The sequence below is a fragment of the Solea solea genome, chromosome 6, assembly GCF_958295425.1.
Source record: "Solea solea chromosome 6, fSolSol10.1, whole genome shotgun sequence".
Classification (NCBI taxonomy): domain Eukaryota; kingdom Metazoa; phylum Chordata; class Actinopteri; order Pleuronectiformes; family Soleidae; genus Solea; species Solea solea.
In genome coordinates this window covers 11,017,023-11,040,700 of record NC_081139.1, presented here as the reverse complement: position 1 = coordinate 11,040,700, position 23,678 = coordinate 11,017,023, and the positions used below count along the sequence as shown (strand labels likewise).

Genomic DNA, 23,678 nt, shown 5'->3' with positions numbered 1-23,678 from the left:
TTATGTGTTTTTATACTCTATAAATATACTTATTTATACTCTTACTTATTTATTTTTAGGTTGTGTCTACATGAACACAGATATAGTTTGCTATGAGCTCATGAGCAATGCTAAGTTGAGTAGCCCTGATATAGGGTTTGTTTTCCTCGGATGTAGGCGCACTTGTCTACATTATTTTGAAAGGGTTTACCGGAAGTTGTGCTTTTCATCCCCTCTAACTTGACCCGATCCATGAAACCATCCCCCACTTGACTGCTGCTGCTGCTGCTGCTCTCAGCTTCACTGAGCGGACACACACACACTCACAGAGGGCGACGTCTCTGCTGATGAAAACATGATCACATTTTGAAACAGACATTCAGAAGCTGGATTATAACTGAATTCCGGTAAGTTATTATTGATATGTTACGTTTATGTTGTTGATTGAAGTAGAGCAAATAGACTAATATCGATTATGATATTCTGGTATCGAACGGTCACATATGCTGTCGGCGTTCGAGAGCAGGCATTTATCAAACAGTGATGGTGTGTATGAAATTACATTCAAATAAAGACATTAAAAGATGGTTGTATTGAGAATAATTGTACGACATGTATTTAATGCAGTTACATGTTAGAGATGTAAGATATACGTGTGCCACACATCCACGCCGGCTTCATGGCACCACTTACAATAAAAACAATCACGTTTAGTTACAAATTTAAAAATGCATATGATTCCTTTCCTAAAGAATAGCTTTTAACAAGACTTGCTGCAGAGAATGTTATATGCAGACAGTGAGGAGCAGAGACCCGGGGTGAGGCTGCAGCAGAGGACGGAGAGTAAATAAATAAAAGCTCGTCTGTGAAGGACCAAGCCTGTGTTTCCTCCACACCAGCACATTTTATGTGATTGATTATAATGGATGACCAGGCCAGACCTGACTGACCTCCATGACTCTGTCCACCGCCACTGATGGACTGTTGTACCTTAAAGACAACAGGTGCAGCTATAATGCATGGGTGGATAATTTGTCTACATCTGTTTCCACTTTCAGGTGTGTTTCCACTTATGTTATCCTGAATCAAACCTAATCCCGAACCTAACCACGAGCCAGATCTCCCAGAAAACACATTTCTCTTTTGCAAAGTAGCAATTTGGTGATATATCGTTGTCCTTCCACGATAGTCGATACGCAAGGGTAAATATCAATATCACTCACTCACTCACTTCTTCTGCCACTTTATCCTCCACATGAGGGTGGCAGGGTGCACTGGAGCCAATCCCACCAAACACAAGGCCACGTAGAGACAAACACCTACACCTAGAGTCAATTTAGAGTGTCCAATTTGCCTAATCCCAAAATCTGCATGAAAGCAGAAACTGTTCACATTTAAGAAGCTGAAGAATCAGAAAGCTTGTTTTAATGATTGAAAAAACACTCAAACCGATGAATGGATTACCAAAATAGTTTAGTTATCGCTTAATAATCGCTTAATCGAATAATCGTTGCAGCCATACTGAGAAGTGCTCATTCAGTCTGAGAAAAATATTATCAGCTTGAAATTGAAGACAAATTTACTGCATAATTGACATAAGAGATTTAGAGGCTTGGACATGTTCAGACGCAAAAGACACTAACTAGCTGCTCTATGTGAAGGATCCAGTGTTTAGTCAGGACTACGGACTAAACCAGGATTTCTCTGCATCTGCGGTTTGTTTAAATTCTTCCACAAAGTATTACTAAATAGCCAGAATGCTCCTTTAAAGTCTTGCCGTTTGTCATCAGTTTTTGCAACGAACAAATACTTTAAATTCCCATTGACTATCTGCTGAAGAAATATTGTCAACATATTGTCATATTAAGTATTTGTTACATCATTGATCAGTAGTAATGGAATTACTGATTGATTGATCAGTTACTATTAAAGGTACAGTGTGTAAAATTTAGCAGCATACTCTATATTGGTGAAGTTGATTATCCCTCACCTTACTCTGCCCTTCCAAGTGTGTTGTAGAAACTGGAAACTGGAAAAACACAGTGGTCCAAAATGGAGGCCTCTGTAGCACTGACACGACTCCTGATTTAAACTTACTTACATACATACTTACACTTTACTCACTGGACCTTTAAGAGCAGTTTAGAGATTAATTAGTATTTTTTTTTCCCCAGAAGAAAAAGTAATCTCTGCCTAAACATGAAATCTCTCTTTTTTTAAAAAATGTAATTCATCACAGTGTTTAGTAGATTTCTGTGTTGTATTGTTTATGGGACGACTGGAGTGTATCTGTGTGTCTCTGCCTGTCTAAGTGGAATAATTCATGTGACAAATTAGAAACACTCATTTGATTTGCAGCACTCACTTGAACTCCTCTCTTTGTAGGAACAGTGACAGATGCGTTGTCATTGTTAACATAATTAATTAGATTAAAGCCCAAATTCTTCTCTTTCTCTATATAAATAAGTATAGACCTGAGCCCAGTATTCCCAATGGGAACAAAGACACCAGTTTGTACTTACAAGACTGGCATGTCACATCTGGTGCTCACTATCCTCTCCTGACATTAGATAATTGAAAGAAAGCAATTATTCTTCTCTTCGAGTCTCTTAGGCCTTTGTGATCCAGGACAGGGCTTCAAATCCACTCCTGTCCGGGTTTGAATCAATGCAATATTTATTTTAACCTAAACACTCAATTTAATGGTCTGTTAGCATTAGAGTGACATATACAATATGATCTGTGTAGGAAGTGTTCACACACATTTGCCATGCACTTGCTCATGTAAACAGGAAGCACATTAGCAGTGTGTCAATTCAGGGGCTGCCTCCTTTGGAGGACATCACCGTGGTCTACGCAGCCTGATTTCAACAACTGGCACCAATAATTGTGTTTTTTTGGATCGAGGATGTCTGTTATCAAAACAATCTCTAGTGTGGAATGAATCCTGAGATAGGTTGGGCCATGAAGGATCCACCCATTGGATCCTATGCTGCTGGGATGGACGGGATGGAAGGACACAATTGGAGGAGCCTGTGAAATGGAACAGCCGAGTCATGGCGCTGTGACACAATCAGCATTCAAATGGGCTCTCCAAAGGAGGCGGGTCATGAGTTGAGACACAGCTATTATCTACTCAGATGGTTGCTTGGTTACAGAAAAGGCAATGAAGAAGAAAAAGCTATGGTTAAAAATAAAAACATAGGATTGCTTGGACTGCTGACGAGGCAGAACCATCACATGTACGTGAAAGCAAAGCTAACCCTTACATCAGGTCATTGGTCATAGCTGAGTCTTGTGTTCCAGGACTGATCATGTAAGTCAACAATGTGCTTCCTGTTTACGCCAGCACACACATGGCCAATGTATATGAATCATCATGTGATATGAGTGAATTACCTCTTTGTTTGTCATTTGAAAATCATGGTGTCTACATTGTCTGACTCTGCACTTTGCAGTGAGACGACAGATCCTGAATCAGCAGAATCGAACCTGCAGGCTTTACAGTGCAGATCAGCAGCAAAAAAGGCTTCATGCCAAGTGTCTGTGTTCATTAAATACCTCATGTATCCTGAGCTGAAACTTGCTTCAGGTGCTTCCAGGTCTCTGTCTGATGAAGTCACACAGGGCTCCAGGATACTGAGAAGCCATTTTCACTGTTAAACTGAGTGACGAAAGAAGAAGAAGTGGTCTGGATTGCTGGAATGATAGTTGATAGTTGAGTATTCTGGCGTGTTTCCGCCTAGTGGAGTGGTTCAGTACGGTACGTTTTGTTTTTGGAGTTTCTATTAGGAATAGTAGCAAAATAACCCGGCCCCAACCCTTCTCTTGGGGTACCAGAATCACTTGATTTACCTGATGCTGAAAAGTTATTTTGGAATTATTGATCAAAAATACCAAATTTATGTTGCCTACCCCAGCTTTAATCAATAATAAAAATGATCATAATGCACGGCTAACATAACCATGAGTAAAAATACCTAAACTATCTTATCTATCTAAACTTTAAGATCTTTTGTCTACTTGAATGATATCTCTTGTGTGGCTGCTGGTTGGAATTTCAGTGAACCTAAATGCACTTACAAGTTGTTATGAATCTGCGTCATTTGATGTTTCCACTTTATGAAACTATAATGAATCTGCCCGTATCTCCGGGGCACCTCAGAAAAGCCATCTCACAGCTCAAGTGCAACAACAAGAAGCTATTAAGAAGTGGTTGGCTGCTGCTTCACTTTGCTCCTCTGAGGCTCCGGCATGTCAGATTTATAGTGATGGTGAAGTGTTTCACAAGCAAATGAGACGGAAGGAAGAGAGTTTGACGTTGTTGCGCTGCCTCAGTTTGTCAAAGGAGGTTTTATGTGTGCTTTATCGAGCTGAAATGAAGGATTTTCCCTTTTTTCTTCTTTAATCTATTAACAGAAGAGGAATTGATCTGATGAATCGATAGCTAGATCAACTGATAAAGAGATTAGATTGAAAAAATATTGTCAGCCTCATGTCGCTCATGTTTTTGATCTAAAATTCACCATTAGAGTTTGACTAGTTGTCATTGATTCAGTGATGTTTGTCTTCATATTTTTCCTGAGCACTTCTTCTTGTCCACAAATGTTTCTTATTTGGTCCATTAAATATTTTGTTCACGAGAAAGCAGGTGGAACATTTCCCAGAACCCAAAGCAACCAAAACCACAAATCAAATTCAAATTTATTAGAGCTGCAACTAACGATTATTTTCATTATCGAACAATCTGTTGATCAGTGTTCGTCAAACCTGAAAATGATGATGCTTAAAGCTTAAACAATCGGAAATCTTGTTTTAATCATGAAAAAAGCTTCAAACCGATTAATTATCAAAATAGTTGTTGATTAATTTAGTAATCGATTAATAATAATTGTTTCAGCTCTAAAATTTGTGACAAAATACAATAAAACAACAGTATCAGACCCAAACAAATGAGAACATTGACTCTCAGAATATATCATATTTGTCCTAAAATGACAAGAACCTCTGTATCGAGCTATTACATTATTGTCCAGCTAATTAATTAATTGACTTCTTTTGCAGTGATTCAATGCAGTTTTTCCTTCGAGTCAATCTCATTTACAACAAGATAAGTTCTCATTCTTAAAAACAATGAAGCTGGTTGTTGTTGTGTGTGTGTGTGTGTGTGTGTGTGTGTGTGTGGCTTTTAGCAGCTGCGCGGTCTATGAATGAGTCGCTCCATTTGGCCCTCTGAGATTCCTGCCCAGTATCAGCTCCCCTCTGTCCTGTCCTCAGAGTGTGTGTGTGTGCACACAGCTGAACCGGGGACTTCAATAAACACTCTGTCCACACTGCCGTGGAAAAAAAAGAGGTTTATTGATTGCAAAATGAATTGGGATGGAGAGCGTGGAGGTACCCCACTCGCCCTGGCATGTTGATTGAATTCTTAGTTTCAACCCTGGAGTCTGTGGAATTGGCTCTGCCTGGAGAAATAGATGGTGTTCCACAACCATTTATCAGAGGTAGTTCAAAGTGCTGTGATTATAATACATATTGATGAACATATGGACCAAACAACTAAAAAGATGAATGTAGAAAATAACAATTTTACACAATCCAAAGATAACTTTAATTGTTGTAGTTGTTCTGTTTGAATGAATGGTTGCTGTCTTGGACACAAGTTCTTTTCCTCAGAGCAGATAAAAATATAATAATATAAAGGCTTTTCTGAAATAGTTCCTTTGTGTCGTAATTGGAGTCATAATTTTCTGTGTTAGATAATAAAAGCAAGGTTTAAAGTGGATGAGTACAAATGAGGATGATGCAGCTAACACAACTTAAAGTGCACAGTTGTCTATTTCAGCTTTGATTAGTTTTCTGTCTGATCGATGCAGCTCTAGTAACATGTGGCTTTTAATATCTTTAATGTCTACGGCTTATTAAATGTGCAGTACAACACGCGCGTGTGCTTAGTAAGAGCACTGACCTATTGCATATATTCCATTACATTGAAAAATGCCATGTTTCCATCAAAGAGAACACATCATCGCCTTCTGTTGATACCGTCCTCCTCCCCCAGATGAAGCATAAATCCAGACCTGCAGGTCTCGTGTTGTGTCTGCATAGTTGTCATAAATTAGGTCCTGCAATAATGGGCTACATCACTGGGGTCAAATGGTTATTGGACTTCTGGGAGGATCATGATTAGATGACACACAGATGGCACACGCTGCAGAGATGGACATCTGTTTTACGAGGATAGTTAACATCTATATTTGCAGACTTCATAGGAGAGAGGAAGCAGAGTTTCCTTCTGCTGTGTGAGTTGCCTGTTGAACGGTGAACAGAAAGGTTTTAGTCATCAGAAGACAGATATACTGTCTGCTCTAACTCCTCCTATTCAAGGGTTGTTGGAATTCCACTTTCATTTCCGGGGAAAGATGGCATCCTCTTGCTATTACTGGTGTTGAGAACACTTTTGATTTTGAATATCTGCTGATTTTAATACAGATAATTATACCACAGCTCTTTTTTCTGAAATATTATCACAGTTCTTGCTGTTACTACATTTGATGGACTGTGTCTGGCTTCACATTCAGTATGACAGTTCAGTTTTCAGTTGCCTAATTCATGCTCCAGTCTGTTCTTAAATGTTTTGTCAGTGTTGTCCTGTCTGTTGTCCTCCTTTGTTCCTATATCTCATTCACAGTCTGCCCCCGCACTAACGGATTTTCTAATATGACTCGATTTAAAAAAACGTGGGAGACACCAGACACAACAAACTTTTTAATTGATATTCAATGTTTTCATCTTGAGAAAGCACAGACTAGACGATCTAATCAAGACGCAGGACCACACACTTAATGTTTAATCAAACCACGTCAGGCAGGAGATTCCAGGGATTTGGGATCTCACAGAACCTCGCATGATTTAACGTGACTTCAGAATATAAACAGACATGGAGGCTGCTGTTGTGTCGTCAGTTAATAGCTGTTGTGTGTGTGTGTGTACGATGTTTTGTGCTGAGAAACGCAAAAAAACTGTGGGTGAAGTCATGGCTGAGTAGACTTGGCTTGTACAAGTTACGGTTCTAAACAAAAGTATGCGACATCTGTTTCCCGGACAACTCACTCTGCTCACGCCCCAATCCGTCGTAAATATCATACATGTTTAATACTAATGATTTGAAATCAGGAAGACTCTGATGCATCCAATAATGTTAAAATCACGTCTGTTAACCCCTCACACTACAGGATAATTTGGCCAGATTATCTGTTCGAACCAGTCTAAAATCCGAAGGAACCCACAATTGTCGGAAGGGCCAGATCAGGACCGAAATTGGGCCAATTATCCTCTTGTGTGGGGCCTGGCCAAAAAAGGCTTCTAATACATTTACTGTCAGAACCTGAGCAAACACTCTAGATCAGTGATCACTGCAATAGACTGCTGCTTTGAATTTCAGTTTAAGAATCTCATTTTTAATGTTATGGATGCAGAGATTGTAGCATCTGCAGGACAAATGTTTATAACGTGCACTGTATTACATATTTATAATTCATAAAAACTATCTGACTATGAATCTGACCTGAATCTGGTTTGGTCTGTGGACTGGAGATATCAGTCCAATAGTCCAAGTCCATATTGGTGGACCAGTACTAATATTGAGTCAGATGAGTCACATCTCTTGTACTTTTGTAGTTGACAGATACTATTCCGTCTCCACATGTGCCGTCCTTGGCACACACAGTATTTCATGGATCAGTCTCCACCCTTCCTTACTGCTAGCTAATTATTGATGTGTCAAAGTTCAGTTTTACTGTGTGTGTGTGTGTGTGTGTGTGTGTTCAGAGGAGGTGTGCTAGTCCACAGGATGTGTCATGGTCACCGGTAAGCAGAGACATTCTGTGGCACTCTTGTCTCAGATGTCAGTTCTCCATAAAGCCGCCAGACGCTGTCAGACTGAGCGGCCGCACAGACAACATCACCAGGTTTTGTAAACCCCTCTGATCTCTAATGGACACATGTGGTCGTGTACTTTTACACTTTCTGCACTTGAATCTGCCACTTTTTTTACTATTTTATTTGTTAGCAGATGTTTAAAGTTTGAACTCCGAATGTGTTTCAGTGATATAAGTAGGGCTGCATCATGTAACTGTTTATTTGTGTAATTGTGAATATCCTTTGCTTTCTTTGCTTCTCTACGACAGTAAACTAAATATCTTTGGTTTGTAGTCAACACAAGATCTTTAAGGATGTCGTCATTTTGAGGCTTTGGAAAAACCCATCAACATTTATTACAATTTAGTGTCATTTTATGGACAGACTAATCTAAAAAAAAAAAAAGACTCTTTTTAAGGTCATGGTACATTTTGCACATAGAGACCTTGATCATTTTCTATTTAATTGACGGTATAAATGTATTCACCAAGCAATTTAAATGGTGAATCCTTGGATAACATGTGAATATTTATTAAGTGGTAAATCGATCGATGTACAGATTAATATTAATGTAAGGATCGTACCAGCTCTTTTTTGACTTGTGCCCTCTTATATTTGTTTTCTAGCTGTGCTGATGTTGATGTTGATTGGTTTCCTCGTATGGAGCCTCCAAGTTACTCGTCATCAGTTGGTTGATTGATTTTGCAGTGTGAAGGCTGCTACTGATGAAAACAAAATGTAGGCGTATGTGAGTCTGCTTGTGCCCAGCACTTGTATTATTGATGCAACATGAATATTGTAGAGAAACACGAATGAGTTCCAGTTACTCCGCCGTTTGGCTGCTTTGGGTTTGACTCGCCGTTTTGCTGTGTGTGTGTTTGGATGAAGTCAGCGTCTTTGCATTTTTGCATATTCTGTGTGGACTCGGCGTGTTCTCCCTGCACACGTGTGTGTGTCTCACAGGAGTTGTTGATCCATTACTGCCTTTTGTGACTGAAATCCATGTTATGAATTTACATACAAACCTACCAAAGGAAGCAACAGTAGACCAGCAGCTGCTCTCATGGTGTTGCATAATAAAACAGATGTTGTGACTCAGTAGAGTCTTGTCCTGATGCTCTATCATTATTCACATTTTTATTTGCGTTTGTTTGTTATTTTGCAGGGCTGGGAGTGTTTATCTCATTTACATCAGTCCATGCGTTTACATGCACGATAAAAGTCAGATTTTAGTCGGACTAAGACAATAATTTGGTTTTCTTAATGTCGTGTAAATACGCTAGTCCGACTAAAGCCGTGCTAGTCTTAGTCGGACTGACATACATGGACAATGCAAGTCATAGTCTGATTACTCCTGCGTGTACACGCTTAGTCGGACTGGAGTCGGACTTAGCATAGCATTTCCTCCCTAGTCTTTGGCCAGGAAATAGAAGGAGACAACGTATAAACTGCGGTACTGTTGCCGGAGTACAACACAAGAGCCATGCTCGATCTAATTTGTATTAACATGTACAGCAGATACGAAACACACAGAACCACAGCTTGAGCCATCTCACTGTCCATCTCGATGTTCACTGTTTGATTTTCTGTGACGTAGGCAGAGTCAGACATACACGGCCAATAAATCGATTTTCTCCTTCGCATGTATACTTGGACTCGCCAACTTGTCTGGTTGCCTGTTTTCATCGGGCTACATTCTTAGTTCGATTCAACTCTGTGCAATGACAATGTGATAGCTGGAGAAAAGGTTTGTTTTATATACATAAATTCTGTCAGACTTACAAGACAACATTACATTTCAAACTAGAAAGAGCCTCTGCCAACACAAGAATACCATTATCAGTATCTGCTCCAGATGTTGCCTGTTGATTAGCTATCTACATACAACAGATGTTTTTTCATAATGATCGCTGCCTGTTTGTCTTGAAAATTTGAGAAAGAAAATCAGTTTTTGTACAGACACACCCTAAAAACACAACCCACACACTGATGTATGGTTTAGTTTGCTGTGCTTGCTTCAGCCATGTGTTGTGCTACTTCAAACAAAGGATTTGTCTTTACATGATCATATCTAAACTGTTGTTCTGTGCACGTCACAGACGTTTAGATTTTTCCCATGTGAGTCAGCTCGGTCATCTCATCTGTTTACACACCAGTGTCCATTATTAATGAACGTGGCTCTATATATAGGACATGAATCTGATGAGGGCAGCAGCAGCAGCAGCAGCAGCAGCAACACAGTTTGTTTTTTTTCAAAAAGTGCAGCACTTGAATAATGTGACCATTACAGGAGGTGTTTTTGCTGAGGGGGAAGCTTCCCTGACATTTCGTGTTGAATGTGCAGAATAGTATTAACATTTCCATTTCCAAAGCATTGAGACCTGTAACACTTGAAAGAATGTCTTCATTCATTTTCTTGTCAATAGTAAAGTTAATTTCTTCAGTTTTAAAGACATTAGCATTAGCATAGACATTATTGTAATAAATATACGGTAATTTGGGGTGGAATAATTTAGCTTAGTTTTTTTTGTTTGGGGTTGTTAGTCTCAGTGTGGCCTAGTGATGGACTGGCAATCCCGCCTATCACCCTATGTCAGCTGAGATTGGTACAGCCCCCCCCCCCCCCCCCATGACCCTCATGTGGAGGATAAAGCAGTAGAAAATGGATGGATGGATGGTATTTTTATTGAAGTTAAAACTGTAGATCATAATTTAAATATAAATCAATGTCCGTTATGTTTCAATCCATTGTCAAACGCACAATAGTGAACTCATTTTAGTCCATCAGCTCCATATAGTCACATGGCAACGTTCCCACAGTGCACACAGGAAGTGATTTGTTTGTCAAGACAGAGGCAACAGCAACTTTGTGCTAGAGAAGTGCTGCAAACAGGTTGGAAAAAAGAAATAAAGCGCCAACAAAATGTGAATTTTAGCAGTTTAGCGTGAATACCTCTTGTCCCCGTCCGTACCTGCACTGCCCCTGTATACATTCAAACGCTCCCTCAGTTTGGTCTGATAGTGTTGCTTGACAGAGCAAACAAATGTTATTACATTGTTTCTGTTCACAAAGACCAAACGGAGGCAGAATAATAACATGATCAACTACATAATAACATGACACCAGAGTAGACACTACACGATACACATATTAAAGATGGAAAACAACATCATTAAAGGAATAGGAAAGTACATTTAAAAAGAACATGGGAGGGTCCGCAGGAGGTTTTCTGTGTCAAAGTCTGACATTCTGGACCAACTAACTTCCATATCTTAGATCTGGAAGACACTGAAACCAAACCAGGTAGATATACCATAGCACGACTAGTACAAGTCTCAGTAACAACTTTATGACACCTTGTCTAATTATTAATCACTTTATGGGTGCCCTGTCAACAGCACAGAGCTGCTCTCTGGCACTCTAAGCTATTTCTGAACAGCTCGCTTTTATCTATCCTTGAGTCACCTTCACATTTCATGTGCTCAGCATGGTATGTTGTAATCTCTTATTACTGACCCCGCTGGTCTTTCCTTGAAGCCTGTTGAAGGAATCTGATGTAAATGGAGCCTGTTGTGCTGCTGTATTTGCTCTTTTGTTCTCTGCTTCCCAAGAAAATGTCCCATTTAGCTGTAGCAAGTGAAATTGCATAGTTCCGTGTGTGTGTTTTGTCCCTGCTAATCTGATATGTGACGCCACCTGAAAGGTGTTTGAAAAGTTTCCAGAGCCTGCAAATCTAAAGACTGAGCTTTAGTAAATCAATGAGGTCATCTTGGGGACGGTGTGGCAGTAAATTTGAGAGGATTTTGTGGCCTCTTACCCACTCTGTGATCACTCATTTCAAATGTCAATATAGTTGATCCCTCAGCAGATGATTGATATCAGAAGATCATGAGAGCAGAGTTGGACGTGGGAAGTATTTACAACAGAGGCTAAAAAAGACAGTTATAAAAGACACATAATGCTTGCAATTATGCTCTAATATTGCTGCCCACCTATGTGGCCTGAACACCTGAATGGTATCTGCTGTATTTATATTTCAAGAGGTGCCTTGACTTTACATTGTTATTCAAACCCTATGACGTTCTGGAAGTCCAACATTTTTTTCCTAGTTCCTAGAAACAGCTAAATTAAACATGAGCTATATGAGTTAGTTCAACGGAGTTCACAACAAAGTCTCACAGTCACTGTACTGTACGTCAGGGGCGTGCACATGATTATAGAGGGGCAGGGGCTCAGTCAGAAAAGGGCAGTATGTGCACGGGCTATGCGCACGCAAATTAATAACAAAGCCTTAATTACACAATATGTAGATTAATTAATGTAAAATGAATTTTCTTGACTCCAAATCGACTTCAGAACCTTTATTGTTGCAGTACTGTTTGTGATCGCTGACATAGTATGTAATAACGTATTGCTCCCTCTCGTGCCTTCACCCCGTCAGCTGGAAGAGAAGAGGTTTTTCATTTCTCTTCACCTGCTCCAACAAAGTCTAGTCACTGAATGGCTCACACATCCACAGCCCAGCATCTCCAGTGCTGCTCATAATGGCCCCCCTCCTCCTTTTCTCCCACTCACCCTTCTCCCCGTCTCCCTGGACTCATGCTCCGCCTGAGCTTTTCAACCAAAGCACCACCGGATTATCCCATATTTCATTGAGAAAAGCACCCACACACACACACACAGTCTGTTTCTGCTGCACAGCGTCGTGAGCTGGAGGATCTCTGATCACACATACTGTAAATGTGACCTGCTCCTCTTCTGCTTGGCGGGCAGACATTATAAATGAACCAGAGGGGAGGTGGGGATGAGAGGGAGAGGAGCGGGGCTGGCTGCTGAAGGAGCTCACGTGTCTGTTTTTTCCTAGCTGCAGCTTTAGCCGCTGTTAATGGAGGACTGGGGGTAAGCTTTTGTTTCTGTTTTGGGGGTGCGTGGGGGGGGGGGGGGGGGATTGTATGTTGTTGGCCTTTGTCTTGCGCTGCTTGACTCTCGCTGTGTTGATGCTGATGTGAGTTGCAGTGAGTTGTTGTGGACCTGCTTCAGAGGGGATGGCGATTCCCGATGCTCTTGCATGTTTGTGAGGATGTGGATGTTTTCATGGTGGAGGCTGCAGGTTTCTGCTAATGAAAGCAATGAGATTGTGACTAATCCTTTGCTGCTGCTGCTGCTGCTGCTGCTGCTGCATTAGAGTAGGTTTTGTTTACTGTGCCTGTCGACAATGAAATCCTCTGGTTAGTAAACTTTAAATCACAAATACAGTCAGAATCGTGGAACTGTTGTGCTCAGTAAAAAAGTAGCAGAAGCTCCAGTCAGTGAGGTTGTTTTCCTACACTGGGATCTGCTTCTACTCGAGTCAGGCAAAGGTCTGTCCTGAACAAAAGCCCCCTCTCTGAGTGTTGCTAATGGATTAGCCAAGCATGAAAAACATCTACTTTTCCACCCCACGCTTCACGTATGTTGCATTTTGTTTACCCCAAAGCTGTTGGGTTAGACCTTTAGAAATTGCCCTCCATTAACTCTGTCATGGATGTATTTTTTATTCAGTCCTCCTCTTCCTCTCCCTTGTTCATTTCATTCTTGCCCTTCATTGTTAAAAAACACTTCATCCTTCGGTCCATGATTGACCCAAATACCCATGCAGCTTCAACCCCTCCCCTTGATCTTCTATCAAAACACATCAGTTCTCCTCCTCTTTCTCTCTCTCTCTATTGTTTCACATCTGTCTCTCCTCAGACTCCTGCATCAAAACCTTCCTCTAAAAAAACCAACAATCTTAATCGTCGGTTTCCAATCTACAATTAGCCCTAAAAAGGTGACAAAATGAAATCATATCTTTTCAGAAATGACCACACAAATCCCAGAAGGATACATGGGATCAGCAATAATCATAACATCCCATCAGAGGCTGCCACAGTCTCACCTGTAACTGTCACTTCAAATACACTTATCTTCTGTTGTCACCTGGTGCTTGTCAATCAATTTATAATTTTCTCAGTGTTGTTTTCTCTTCTCTGACTTCTGCTCGTGCAAATAGTAGAACTGAAGCAAGCTACATTTGCAACAAGCTTTTCACTCTTCATGAACAGAATGTAAACATTTTCCAATGAGTTTAGATTACATAATCAATTGAGTAATCCTTATCTTAATCAGTTCAATCTTTGTTGAACACAAAGTCAGCAGCATATATAACCTCATTTCTGAGTTCAGAGGCTGTTTATGCATCACACGTACTGTATCTCTCCGTTCACGATCTGTCCCGTCTCTGTGTTTACACTCCTCTGTGCTCATCTTATCTTACAGTGTATGAGGAGCGTCACTCTGCTGCAGACCGCTACAGCCTGAAGCCATCCTGCCAAATCCACAACCATGTCTGGAGCCTACGACGAGTCCGCCAGCCAGGAGGAGAGCTGCACAGACAGTTTCTGGGAGGTGAGTCAATCACAGCAGGGCGCAAAATTCTGACTGATTAGACCTGCTCTAAGCGCTGACTCTGCAAAGTGATGAGCTCACACTGTAGATCACGCGTAGATCTGAGGCCTCGTTGATCAGCAGCACAAACAACAATCATACATGCATGCAGTACTTTAAATAGCGGGGGCATTCAGGCATTGCAGAATTGTTTTGAATGTTCAGTTCAAAGTGGCAGCACGAGCGTCGGCAAATCAAACTGCATTATGCAAATATTCCAGGCGTTAGCCAGTCAACTCATGTCTATGCATGCTCTCTCTCGGTCAGACAAAGTGCACTAAACAATGGACATTACATCACCATCACTTAAGCAAATTAGCAAATCTTGCTACCCTGTTAGCTGTCAGACATCAGTAATCGGATTCAAAATAACGCCATTTTGGCAGGAAACTGCATTGTTTAAATCCACAAACGTATATACCAGGCAATATCTCTGCTGTTATCATAATCAACACTTACCAGGCTGAATATTTTGTTGAGATTTCTAAGATTACTTCGGATTAGGATTAGGTAAAGGTTATTAGAAAGTTGAAGATGTCGCATTACTGCAGGTCTGGAATAATATCCGGCCATTGTAAGGGTCAGATGTATTCAGCCTGTGATGTTCTGTGATATATTGCTTTATCTCTGTGGATTTAAAGTGAGCAGTGAACTCTGGCGGCTTTCGATTTGGCACACACTAGTCGCTCTGTGTTTTAGGTGTGTGCTACAAAGTGCGATGGGGGAATGGTGGAAGTTGATTGTTTCACTGTGAATCACTGTACATATGCATCTGTGACAGTGTGATGCATCAGTGCCACTGTGCCTTTAGCAGGAACATCAGCTGTTCACTGATCTGTTGCCTCTGTAAAGATAATATAAAAAAAAATAATAAGTAATGTGTGGAAAAAGGAAAAAAAGTTCACAAAACTACAATAAACGCACTATTATTATTTAATTCATACCACATACAATGACCTGCTCACACCGTGCCTGTGATATTTTAGTGCGTGATTACAGTCTTTACAAACTGTAACTAAGAAAAGGGGAAAATCTTAACAAAATCTGAAGCTGGATGAAAAACAACGTAATGAATTAATAATCTATCGAAAAAGATTGTTTTTTTTTTGTGGAAACATAACCAACAATCTTTGCTAGCCCGAGTAGTTTGATGTCATTTGAACAACAAGTTCCCATAGGTCCCTTCATTATAAATGAGTGCCAGTTACTTATCACTCAGCTGTGTGTTTAGACAGTGATGGATTTCCTCAGCAATGATCTCACTTCATTTGATACGTTCAGGGTTTTGCTTGTTGTTTTTTAATCATCCATTTTCCTCGCCGTGTCTCTTGAGCTTGAAGCGTCTGCTCTCAGCACACAGTCACTACATCTTATTGCATCTCGGCAGAGCTGCTGCAGTGCTGCCTGCTGATCGCTGACTCAGCTGGCTGAAGCACGACGCTCGCGTGCTGGGATATGGCTGCTTTTATTTAGTGCACATTTGAGATTTGATCTATCACTCACTCTGTCACAAAGGTTTGGAGTTAATCCAGTAAACTGGGATTTACTCTTTTTTCCCGGCAAAGCTCTCTGTGAGGCTGCTGCTCCTGCGTCTACGGAGAGTTTTTAAGTATATCAAAATAATCCCCCCCCCCCCCCCCCCTGAATTCCCCTGTGCCATTTCTCACCCGACAGCAGCAGCAGCCGCTGCAGTCGATTCAGTCCAGTCCCTTCACCACATCATCTGCAGGCTAAGAACAAAGTTGCTCACGGAGGCTACACCTCAAACAATGAACCTAACCTAACAATAGTACTAGACTCTGCCGCAGTCAGTTTTCTCTGTATTATTATAAAAAACACTGAAGTGACCCTTCTGCTCCCCGTCTTCTCTGCACCAGCCTCCCCCCACCCCTCTCCTACTCTCTGCTCATCTTTCTTGCTCCATCTTTACTCGTCATTACCGCAACACCACACACATACACATAGACACATTATAATTTAAGACCCAGTCGCAAACCTGTTATTGCAAACCTAATTTATTATAATAAATTAAGTGTTTTGACTGTTAAGACAGTGGATATTATCAGCATTTGTTGGTGTCTTCTAATGTTTTATAGATTATACTGTACTTGTTTGATAACGAAAAGCACCAGTTATTTTATTTCAATTGAAATAATAATATTTCTAAAGAAGATGTATACTCACAAATGTGACGACAGAGAGCAGGTGTTAGTTCAGGTGGAAGTGGATGGAACCTGCTGAGGTAAAGTTTGTAAAGTTTAAAGCCCACGTACAGTCACCTCCAAAAGGTCACTGTTCATGCAGATTGCAGCCAGGTCTTAGCTTAATGCTAAAATAAGCTAAGCTATGCTCCATGATCTGCACACTGATAAGGGTGTAATATTGATTCTAACTCACAGAACGAGAGCAACTAAATGTCAGCGTAGTTCTTCAATACATCACATTGGACGAGTTGTGCTCGGCAAATCAATACCTGACCTGAGGCTGAAACTGTGCAGCGCTCAACGAGAACACACAAGAAAAAAAAAAAGCAAGAAAAAAAGGTTTTTAAGGAAAATAACTTGAGGCCTTTTTTTCAGGTTGGGAACTACAAACGCACAGTGAAGCGTATAGACGATGGTCACCGGCTCTGCAATGACCTGATGAATTGTATCCAGGAGCGTGCCAAAATAGAGAAAGCGTACGCGCAGCAGCTGACTGAGTGGTCGAAGAGATGGAGACAGCTGGTGGACAAAGGTGAGAGGTGTTTGTGGAGTCTGGTGTTTGAGTGTTGTTTTTCGGTGTGGACGCCTAAGTGTTAAACTCACAGCTCACTCTTCCACCAGGGCCTCAGTACGGCACGGTCGAGCGAGCCTGGGTGGCGGTGATGACAGAGGCGGAGAAGGTGAGCGACCTTCACCAGGATGTGAAAAACAGCCTGATGAATGAGGACTTTGAGAAGGTGAAGAACTGGCAGAAAGACTCGTACCACAAACAGATGATGGGAGGATTCAAGGAAACCAAAGAGGCGGATGAGGGCTTCAAAAAGGCTCAGAAACCCTGGGCCAAAAAGCTAAAAGAGGTGAGGGAGCATGTCTCCACGTTAGAACAATAGTGATATTTGTTGTTCTTGTTGTCGTCCCCCCCCCCCCCCCCCCCGATTAATTAATTTATATCATTTTTCTCCTGTAGCTTGAAGCTGCAAAAAAGTTGTATCACATGGCCTGCAAAGAGGAGAAGCTGGCCTCCACCAGAGAGGCCAACAGTAAGGCAGAGGCCTCTGTGACCGCCGACCAGCAGAAGAAGCTGCACGAGAAATTGGACAAGTGCAAACAGGATTCACAGAAAGTGAGAAAAACAGATGATAAATAAGCTGACTGGCTTTTTTTTTTTTTTTTTTTTTAATGTAGAGATTGTTTTTCAAACAGGAACTGGAGGAAAATTGTCCAAAAAATTGGGTCATTTTAAGTAGACTGTAATCCATATGTAAAGAAAGCAGCAGGAGATTGCCTGAGTGGGTCAGAAGATATCTCCCAAACATCCAGTTAAGAGGCAGTGCCTGTGTTGAGCATGTAGGAGGCAGGACACATTTTCCTGTTGTGTTCTCACATGGGCATCAGAAATCTGAATGAGGGACTGATAGGAAACATTCTCAGAAAATGAGCAACAATTTGTGTCAAACAAAATCAGCTTTATGAAGGCATTCTTGCTAAAGGAGGTGTTGGATTGTTAATGACTCCCACACCACACCTCCCTCTTTATCTATACACCTCACTACTTCAACATGTAGTAGTAAAGCGAACTCTGAACTTGTTCGACTGCCTCAACCCTGACTCTGTCTTCGCTTGGAGACACATTCAATAGTGTTGTTGTTAAGATATTTCATAACCATTTATTTGTGCTTATGTTACAAACTAGGCAAAGGAGAAGTATGAGAAGGCTCTGGATGAGCTGAGTTACTGCACCCCTCAGTACATGGAAAACATGGAGCTGGTGTTCAACCAGTGTCAGCAGTTTGAAGAGAAGAGGCTGAGCTTCCTCAGAGAAGTGCTGCTGGATGTCAAACGCCACCTCAACCTCACAGAGAACCAAAGGTCTGCAGCCTTTTTTAAAGTGGCTAATGCACTTTGAATACCATATCATATTTACTGTTCTGTTTGTTTTTTTCTTCACAGTTATGCAACAGTATACAGAGACCTGGAACGCACCATCACATCGGCCAGTCCACAGGAAGACCTGAAGTTGTTCAACAACATCCATGGCCCCGGCATGCACATGAACTGGCCACAGTTTGAGGTAGAGGAAACAGTAGCATTTGTTTTAACAGTGATAAATACAACCGGGAGCAGCGATGATAAAGATAAAAGACAAATGACATCATGAAGGGTTTTACAGTTATCTTAGTTGAGACTGTTTTAATGTTGTTCTAAACTGAACCGTGGATAATCCTGCAAAGTCTGTAGAAATGCTCACTTGAGGGAAGCTTGCATAAAGGATTCCGAAAGTCACCTACAGAGCGATGCCTAGAAATTAAGAATCTAAACAATCTTGTGTTTTGCAGGAGTACAACCCAGAACTTGCCCACAGCATCAACAAGAAAGAAAAGTTAAAGAAGGGCAATGACGCCATCACGCTGACTCAGGTCACAACAGCAGGAGATAATGCTCAAGCTGTGGACCGCGGCAGGTAAAATCCCAGGGCGTTGTGTCGAGATCCCCTCATAAATTTCTGTTTCTTTTCGACTCATGCGAGCAGAGGTGTCTAAATCCTTTGCAAGCTGTGAACAATAATACATAATGTAATATTACATATCTGATACGGACTAATCTTCTGAAATGTGTCGTCGTCAGCGTCAGCAGCTACGAGAAGAACCAGGCGCTCACAGCCTCCACAGAGTGGTCTGACGAGGACCAGGCGGCCGTGAACTCGGGCAACGACACCAACGGAGGCCCGAACCCGTTCGACGAAGATGCCGGCTCGGGCGTGAGAGTGAGAGCGCTGTATGACTATGAAGGACAAGAGCAGGACGAGCTCAGCTTCAGAGCAGGTGAGCGTTACATCTCATGAGAAGTGTTGATCGGAACCAAAAGCATATTCACCTTACTGTCATGGGAGCGTGTTTGGTCAGTGACGTGGGTTTCTCCCGGCAACGACATACATTTCCCCTCCGGATTCTAGTTCTGTACAAAACCATGTTGTTCTCAGTGAACCAGCTCGCCTTCAGTTTAGTTAAGCGGAACCAAGGTTCCACCGCCCTGTGTCATCACCAGCGAGCTTTAGTAAGCATGTCAGTGACATCACGGTAGATCACATAGAGCTTCTGTGAGCTTTTCTTCTGCCTAAATCACAATCGTTTCCCTCATTATATCCACCTCAATGTTGTCCTTCCTTCTTCCTCTTGTCAACAAGAGTTGTTTTTTTTCGAAATCTGGTTCAGAAGATTGCTTAATTCGCATCTTTAGTCTCCAGTCGAGCTGAAACAATTACTCGATTAATCAATTTGAAGCTTTTTTTTCATGATTAAAACAAGATTTCTGATTGTTTTAGATTCTTAAATGTGAATATGCTCTAGTTTCTTTGCTCCAGATAACAAAGGTTATCTGGATTGTGGACAAAACAAGACATTTGAGTACATCATCATTTCCAGGTTGGACAAACACTGAAGAACATTTTTTTTTTAAGGTTTTCTGACATCTTATGGACAGAACAATTACTCAGTTTATCGAGAAAATAATCGACAAATTCATGGATTAGGAAAATAATCAAACTGTACAAAATGTGTGATGTAGCAAGGCAAACCAGGAAGTAGAAGGAAGATGACATCGCTTTAATTTGATGAGTCAATCAACAGTATTTGTTATGAATTGTAATTGCAGAGTTTTTGGGTGGTATATGAAAACATTCTGTTGTTGTTCTAACTTCTAGCATAATTTATTAAATTAGTAATCTAATAAAACTATCTAATAAGTTCCTAAACTCACTCATCGCTGCACATGTCTCTCTCCTGTCGTCCATCCAAAGGGGATGAGCTGACGAAGCTGGAGGAGGAGGACGAGCAGGGCTGGTGTAAAGGTCGTCTAGACAGCGGCCAGCTGGGACTCTACCCGGCCAATTACGTGGAGCCGATCTAACCATTCCAGCTGTGAACCCTCCGATCATAACTGCACATTGCCAGAGACTCAAAAAGCAGAGCTTTGTCGTCCTCTCGGGCACAAGGAGCTGTCGTCATCACAGACAAGATGTTACTGAACAAAATCACCCCCCAGATACTACAAGCAAAAATATTTTGTTTCTTTTGTGTGAAGCTGTGTTTGATTTCAGCTGCGACGCTAACATGCCATACGATATATTCTTTCATCCTCATATTGATATGGTATCGTCAGTTGTGCCTGGATAGCGAGAATGAGCCATGGATTATTGTGCATTTCATGTATATATTCTATTCTCTCCTTTTTTTTCTTCTTTTTTTTGTACAGTTGTTTTCTCATTAAATTCAGTGTTTTCCTCCTTTGTAACATATAATTACGTTTAGCCTCGCAAGCATAGTTGACATTGTTGGGAAATGTCGCCCTGAGCGTTTGATGAAGATGAAGATACGTACTGCTCTCATTTCTGTGTAATACGAATGAAACCAGAGCCAGGAGCGGGTTAGCGTAGCTTAGCATCAAGCCTGGGAGCAGCAGGGGAAGTCGGTCTTCAGCATCAGAACAAACAAAAAAATAAGCATTTCTCTCAAAATGTTGAACTATACCTTAGAAAGATGTTTTCACAGCACACCACTGGATTTTAAAAGAAATGTCCCTCAGCAGAGCGTCTCTTAAAAAAGGAAATACATCCTCTTTGTTTACATTAAAGCTGCGGTCTGTCAGTTTGTAAGTTTCACTAAGGGCCAGGTTCATGCGCTCTGCGTCTGTGGACGGATATGCACACAGTTCTGCGTCAGTGTATTATTTCTCAATCTCATCTTCATCTCATTCCCGTAGCAGGGATTTCACACTTTGAGTTCACTCTCTTTTGTATTTCCTTGTATTCTTTGTGTCAGTACCGGCAGATTTCCTCACATAACCTCAGGCAAGTTTCCACGGGTACTGTCGTCTCTGTTAACGTGTCCGAGTATTATATATGCGGAGGAGAAAATCCATTTATTGGCCATGTGCGCCTGACTCCGCCTTCGTAGGTGGCGCTGTATCTCTCTATAAGCTAGTGCGTATTGAATCATTGAATCAGCCTCCTGTTGACCTTTACGTCACAGAAAAACAAAACGGCGTGATGGATGGTGAGATGGATTGTGCTGGACTAAAGACTGGGGAGGAAATGTTGGTGCATTGCACAGAACGCCAAGTCCACTAAAGTCCGACTGAACGTATTCATGCAGGAGTAATCAGACTATGAATCGTATTATCCAGGTGTGTTAGTCCGACTAAGACTAGCACGGTTTTAGTCGGACTAACGTGTTTTTACGTGACATCAATTAAACACAATTATTGTCTTAGTCCGACTAAAATCGGACTTAAAATCGGACTTTTAAGTCGCACTGAGTGAAGTTTGGTGGCACGTTGGTCTCTGATCTGGTGTATCGTGAAGTCTGCGGTCGTACACTGAAGCAGCACAGCAGGGTGTGTGAGGGTAGGACGGTTGGTTCGGGACAGACAGGTTCACCAGCCAATCAGTCCATGGGGCTTGACTGAAAGGATTGGTCAGGTTTATTACAGTATTGCGATGACTACTGGCACCGTTTTGTTGTTTTATTTGTTTATTTATTCATTGACGCTATCAGGATGTAAAGAGGAGATTTTTAAAAAAAGTGTTCCAGAAACAGACGCTAGTTTCGACCTCCTCTCTCATCGACAACAATGTGCCTGTCATACCTCGTCAGTGAATAATCTTAATAACGTAGACGCCATGACAGATATACACTCGCCGTGCTTTTGACATCAGCGTCATCTCACATGTGAGGGTTTTAAATCTTTTTGAAATTCCTGCTCTGAATGAGACTTGTTTACCATGACTGTGTGTATTATCATCAGCTTCCTGCTCTTGTCTCTGTGATTATGTGCATGCTGATGCTCCAAACACTGTGTAGCGCTCTGATCTGAACCGATCCAGTGCATGGCCTCAGTTTGTTTCCACCAGATTACTGACAGATTTTTGAATTGAACTAAATGTTCTATGAGGACAATGATGATGATGATGATGATAATGCCATTGATTTGAATTGCATAACGCTGTTAATCAGTTTCACTGTGTGCTAAAATGCAGTATGTATAATATTTATTTGGTTTTAATCAGAAAAGCTAAATCAAACCTTTTCTTAAATGAATAAATAAATAAATAAGGATTAAGGAGACATGCGTGTGGCAGTGAGCCACGTGTTATACGAGACTGGTTTGTTACTCCTGGTAACCACTAGTGTTGGTGAATACTACACCTGGTGGATGAAGAGGACGGGTGTTCTCTTACTGATGCAGACAGAGAAAGCTGCAGAAAGAGGATCCGTCTCTGAAATATTGATGAGACCATAACTGCCTTTCCTGCTGCAACAAACAAGGAGAGAAGCATCTCTGGTTCAAGCTTCTATGTGCTTTTTTTTGAAGTTTTGCTCTTGTAAACGCTGGATTATGAGAGTTCATTTCATTTCACAGAGTGGGTGAAAAGGGAAAATGAAAAGAAATGCCTTATTAAAACCTTCCACCCTGCTGCTCCAAAGACTCTGGGAAAGTGACACAGTGAATGAGAGCTTCTGAATCTGACTCCAGTTCATCCTGCTCAGTTAAGAAAGAGGCAGCATGCAGGTATTTAACTCTATTTGAAATGGAATGGGACCGTTTACAAAGAGAAGCACGAACGTAAAGCTCCAGTCGCAGTGTCCACCAAAACTCCTGGATGTTAAAGATCATATTTTTAAGAAAAATGCTCTTTTTGTTCCTGTCCTTTGCTCATGCTGAAAACATTTTTGTCTACAGGGCTTTCTCTCTCTCTCTCTTTTTTTTTTTTATTTTTTAGCATAGTGCTGTAATTTCAAAACTGTAGTGCCTGTTCATCTGCATAAGCAAGAATAAACAATGTCATCAGAAAACTGGGAGGGAACATACGAGCGTCTGTGAGTTTGAGAGGAAAACAAATTCAGTTATTAGTGAGAATTCAATAGATGTTTCACTTTCAGTGCTCGTCCTTGAATCTTCACAGAAGTAAAAAAAAACAAACAAACTGACAAATACAAATTTGCCCTAAATTAAATTTCAGATGGTATTAGTGATTCATAGATTTTTAAGTGCAATTCACTTAACTATTTTTTTTCTGTATTGAGAATAGTTCAATCTACAACATATACATC

The 23,678-nt window shown here is 41.1% G+C and overlaps 1 protein-coding gene across 3 annotated transcripts; it reads left to right on the top strand.

Moving 5' to 3' along the window:
* The first annotated feature begins 253 nt into the window (after window positions 1-253).
* On the top strand, window positions 254-23,420 carry pacsin1b (protein kinase C and casein kinase substrate in neurons 1b). Of its 3 annotated transcripts, none has more exons than XM_058632231.1 (10): window positions 254-386; window positions 14,198-14,326; window positions 16,945-17,101; window positions 17,191-17,426; window positions 17,537-17,692; window positions 18,263-18,438; window positions 18,520-18,640; window positions 18,906-19,030; window positions 19,195-19,391; window positions 20,366-23,420. In XM_058632231.1, the coding sequence occupies exons 2-10, from the start codon at window positions 14,264-14,266 to the stop codon at window positions 20,473-20,475; spliced, it is 1,341 nt and encodes a 446-aa protein (XP_058488214.1). In that variant the 5' UTR covers window positions 254-386; window positions 14,198-14,263; the 3' UTR covers window positions 20,476-23,420. The 3 variants fall into 3 exon arrangements, with proteins under 3 accessions (XP_058488214.1, XP_058488215.1, XP_058488216.1); XM_058632232.1 differs by lacking the exon at window positions 254-386 and adding an exon at window positions 7,843-7,949; XM_058632233.1 differs by lacking the exon at window positions 254-386 and adding an exon at window positions 11,325-12,799.
* The last annotated feature ends 258 nt before the right edge of the window (window positions 23,421-23,678 follow it).

What these genes read in the sequence shown, in the direction of transcription:
- pacsin1b (XM_058632231.1), top strand. Translation starts at nt 14,264, where the DNA reads ATGTCTGGAGCCTACGACGAGTCCGCCAGCCAGGAGGAGAGCTGCACA. An exon ending in GAGACAGCTGGTGGACAAAG is followed by an intron (nt 17,102 to 17,190) that starts GTGAGAGGTGTT and finishes CTCTTCCACCAG; the next exon opens with GGCCTCAGTACGGCACGGTC. An exon ending in CGAGCTCAGCTTCAGAGCAG is followed by an intron (nt 19,392 to 20,365) that starts GTGAGCGTTACA and finishes GTCCATCCAAAG; the next exon opens with GGGATGAGCTGACGAAGCTG.